The sequence below is a fragment of the Fonticula alba genome, assembly GCF_000388065.1.
Source record: "Fonticula alba strain ATCC 38817 unplaced genomic scaffold supercont2.11, whole genome shotgun sequence".
Taxonomy (NCBI): domain Eukaryota; order Rotosphaerida; family Fonticulaceae; genus Fonticula; species Fonticula alba.
In genome coordinates, this window is record NW_009242981.1 from 473,513 (window position 1) to 475,119 (window position 1,607).

General features: G+C 74.1%; 1 protein-coding gene across 1 annotated transcript; it reads right to left on the bottom strand.

The window, feature by feature from the left end:
* Window positions 1–218: 218 nt before the first annotated feature.
* Window positions 219–1,549, bottom strand: H696_05506 (hypothetical protein). Its single transcript, XM_009499330.1, has 2 exons — window positions 1,412–1,549; window positions 219–1,328 (listed from the first exon to the last, which is right to left on the bottom strand). Exon 2 carries the CDS (start codon window positions 1,240–1,242, stop codon window positions 454–456), a length of 789 nt encoding a protein of 262 aa, XP_009497605.1. The 5' UTR covers window positions 1,243–1,328; window positions 1,412–1,549; the 3' UTR covers window positions 219–453.
* Between the last annotated feature and the right edge of the window lie 58 nt (window positions 1,550–1,607).

A 1,607-nucleotide genomic window follows, 5' to 3' on the forward strand; every position in this document is an offset into this window, starting at 1 on the left:
CCCCCGCCACACCGGGCGGGCGCGAGCGCACGCCTGCGGTCCCCCCCCCCCCCACGCCCACCGGTGGCACGCCGCCCGCGAATGCCAGGACCACGTGTCCACTTTCATCACATGTGCATCATGCGCACATCGGCCCGCCCGGCGCCGAGGGGGGATTGCCGCGGCGGGGGCGGGCCGCGAAACACGCCCAAGAGCGAGGGGGTCCCATTCTTCTTGGCTTTCGCATCACAAGGGGAGCATGCATTACACGGGAAAGCCGACGAGGAGAAGGGCACACATTCTCCCACGAGCGGCATACTTTCAGCCTTGGCACCTTGGGGGGAGGGGGGGGGGGGGCATTGTCGCGTCCTTGTCCGGTGTGGCGCGGCGTGCGCCGGCCCCTTCTCTTGCCTTCTCGTGGTGTCGGATCGCCGGGCGCCCGGGCGCCTCCTCTTCCGGTGGCCAGCCAGCGGGCTAGGAACTGCCTGTGCGGCCGCGCCTGGCCGGGCGCGGCCGCGGGGGCGGCAATTCCTCCGCCGGCGAGGGATCCGCCTGCTTGGGCGCCGGCGGGGGACTCCCGGCGCGGCGCTTTTCCTGCTCAAGAGCCAGCTCGGCCAGGCGAGCGGCGGTGCCGCCGGTGCCCTCCTTCTGGTGGCGCAGCCACCGGATGTAGGTCTCAAAGGACTCGGCCGTCTCCTTGAGCCGGAGGAAGAGGCAGGCCACACAGCCGGGCCCGTCGAAGGGGCCCCACTCGGCCGGGCCCCGGGGGAAGGGACACGCACTGGACAGGGCCGCGGTGGCACCGCCGCTGGCCAGCTGGCACTCACACAGCAGCTGGTTGGACAGCGGGTCCGCCCGGCGGGGCCGAGGGAAGAGGGCGGTATGCGGGCGGGCCCCGGGGCCGGGGGCCGGCGCCGCGGCCATCGCCAACTCCGGCATGTCCCGCAGGATGCCCTTCCACCGGTCGATGGCGGTGAGCAGGGCGGCTCGGGCGTCGCGCAGAGCCGCCGAGTGCCCCTGCAGCAGGCGCATCTCGCCGGTGCTCAGCCGGGCCCCGGGGCAGATGATCGAGTGGGCCCAGGCCGACCGGCTGAGATCCACCCGGTCCGGTATGTCCACCGGCAGCCAGGACCGCTCGGTGGGCTCCGGCGCGTCGGCCGCCGGCACCAGGCAGGTGGCCGCCAAGCTCGGGCACCGGACATCCCCCTCCTCGGCCAGCGAATAGCCGGCCAGCTGCAGGACCTTGCGCTTGCGGAGCTCCATGTGGCCGAACACGCCGACCGTCCAGATGCCCAGGTCCAGGGCCTCGCGCTCGACCAGACGCAGGAAACCTCGCGCCGTGTTGGAGGCTGGGCCGGCAGCGGTCCGGGCCGTGGGTCAGAGAATGCACATGAAAGGGGGGCGAGCACCGAGGGCCGAGGCTGGCACGCACTGTGAGACGGTGTGGCGGCCGCACCTCCGGTCGAGGCGCTGCGCCGGGACAGGTCCAGCGAGAAGTGCCCTCCCGAGGGGACATTCGAGTGTGTGGTGGTGATTGCCGGCGCACCGGCCGGCGGCGGGGGCGGGGCCGGCGGAGCGACGAGTGGCGGGGGCGGCGGGGGCGGGGGCGGCGGGGGCGGCGGAGCGGG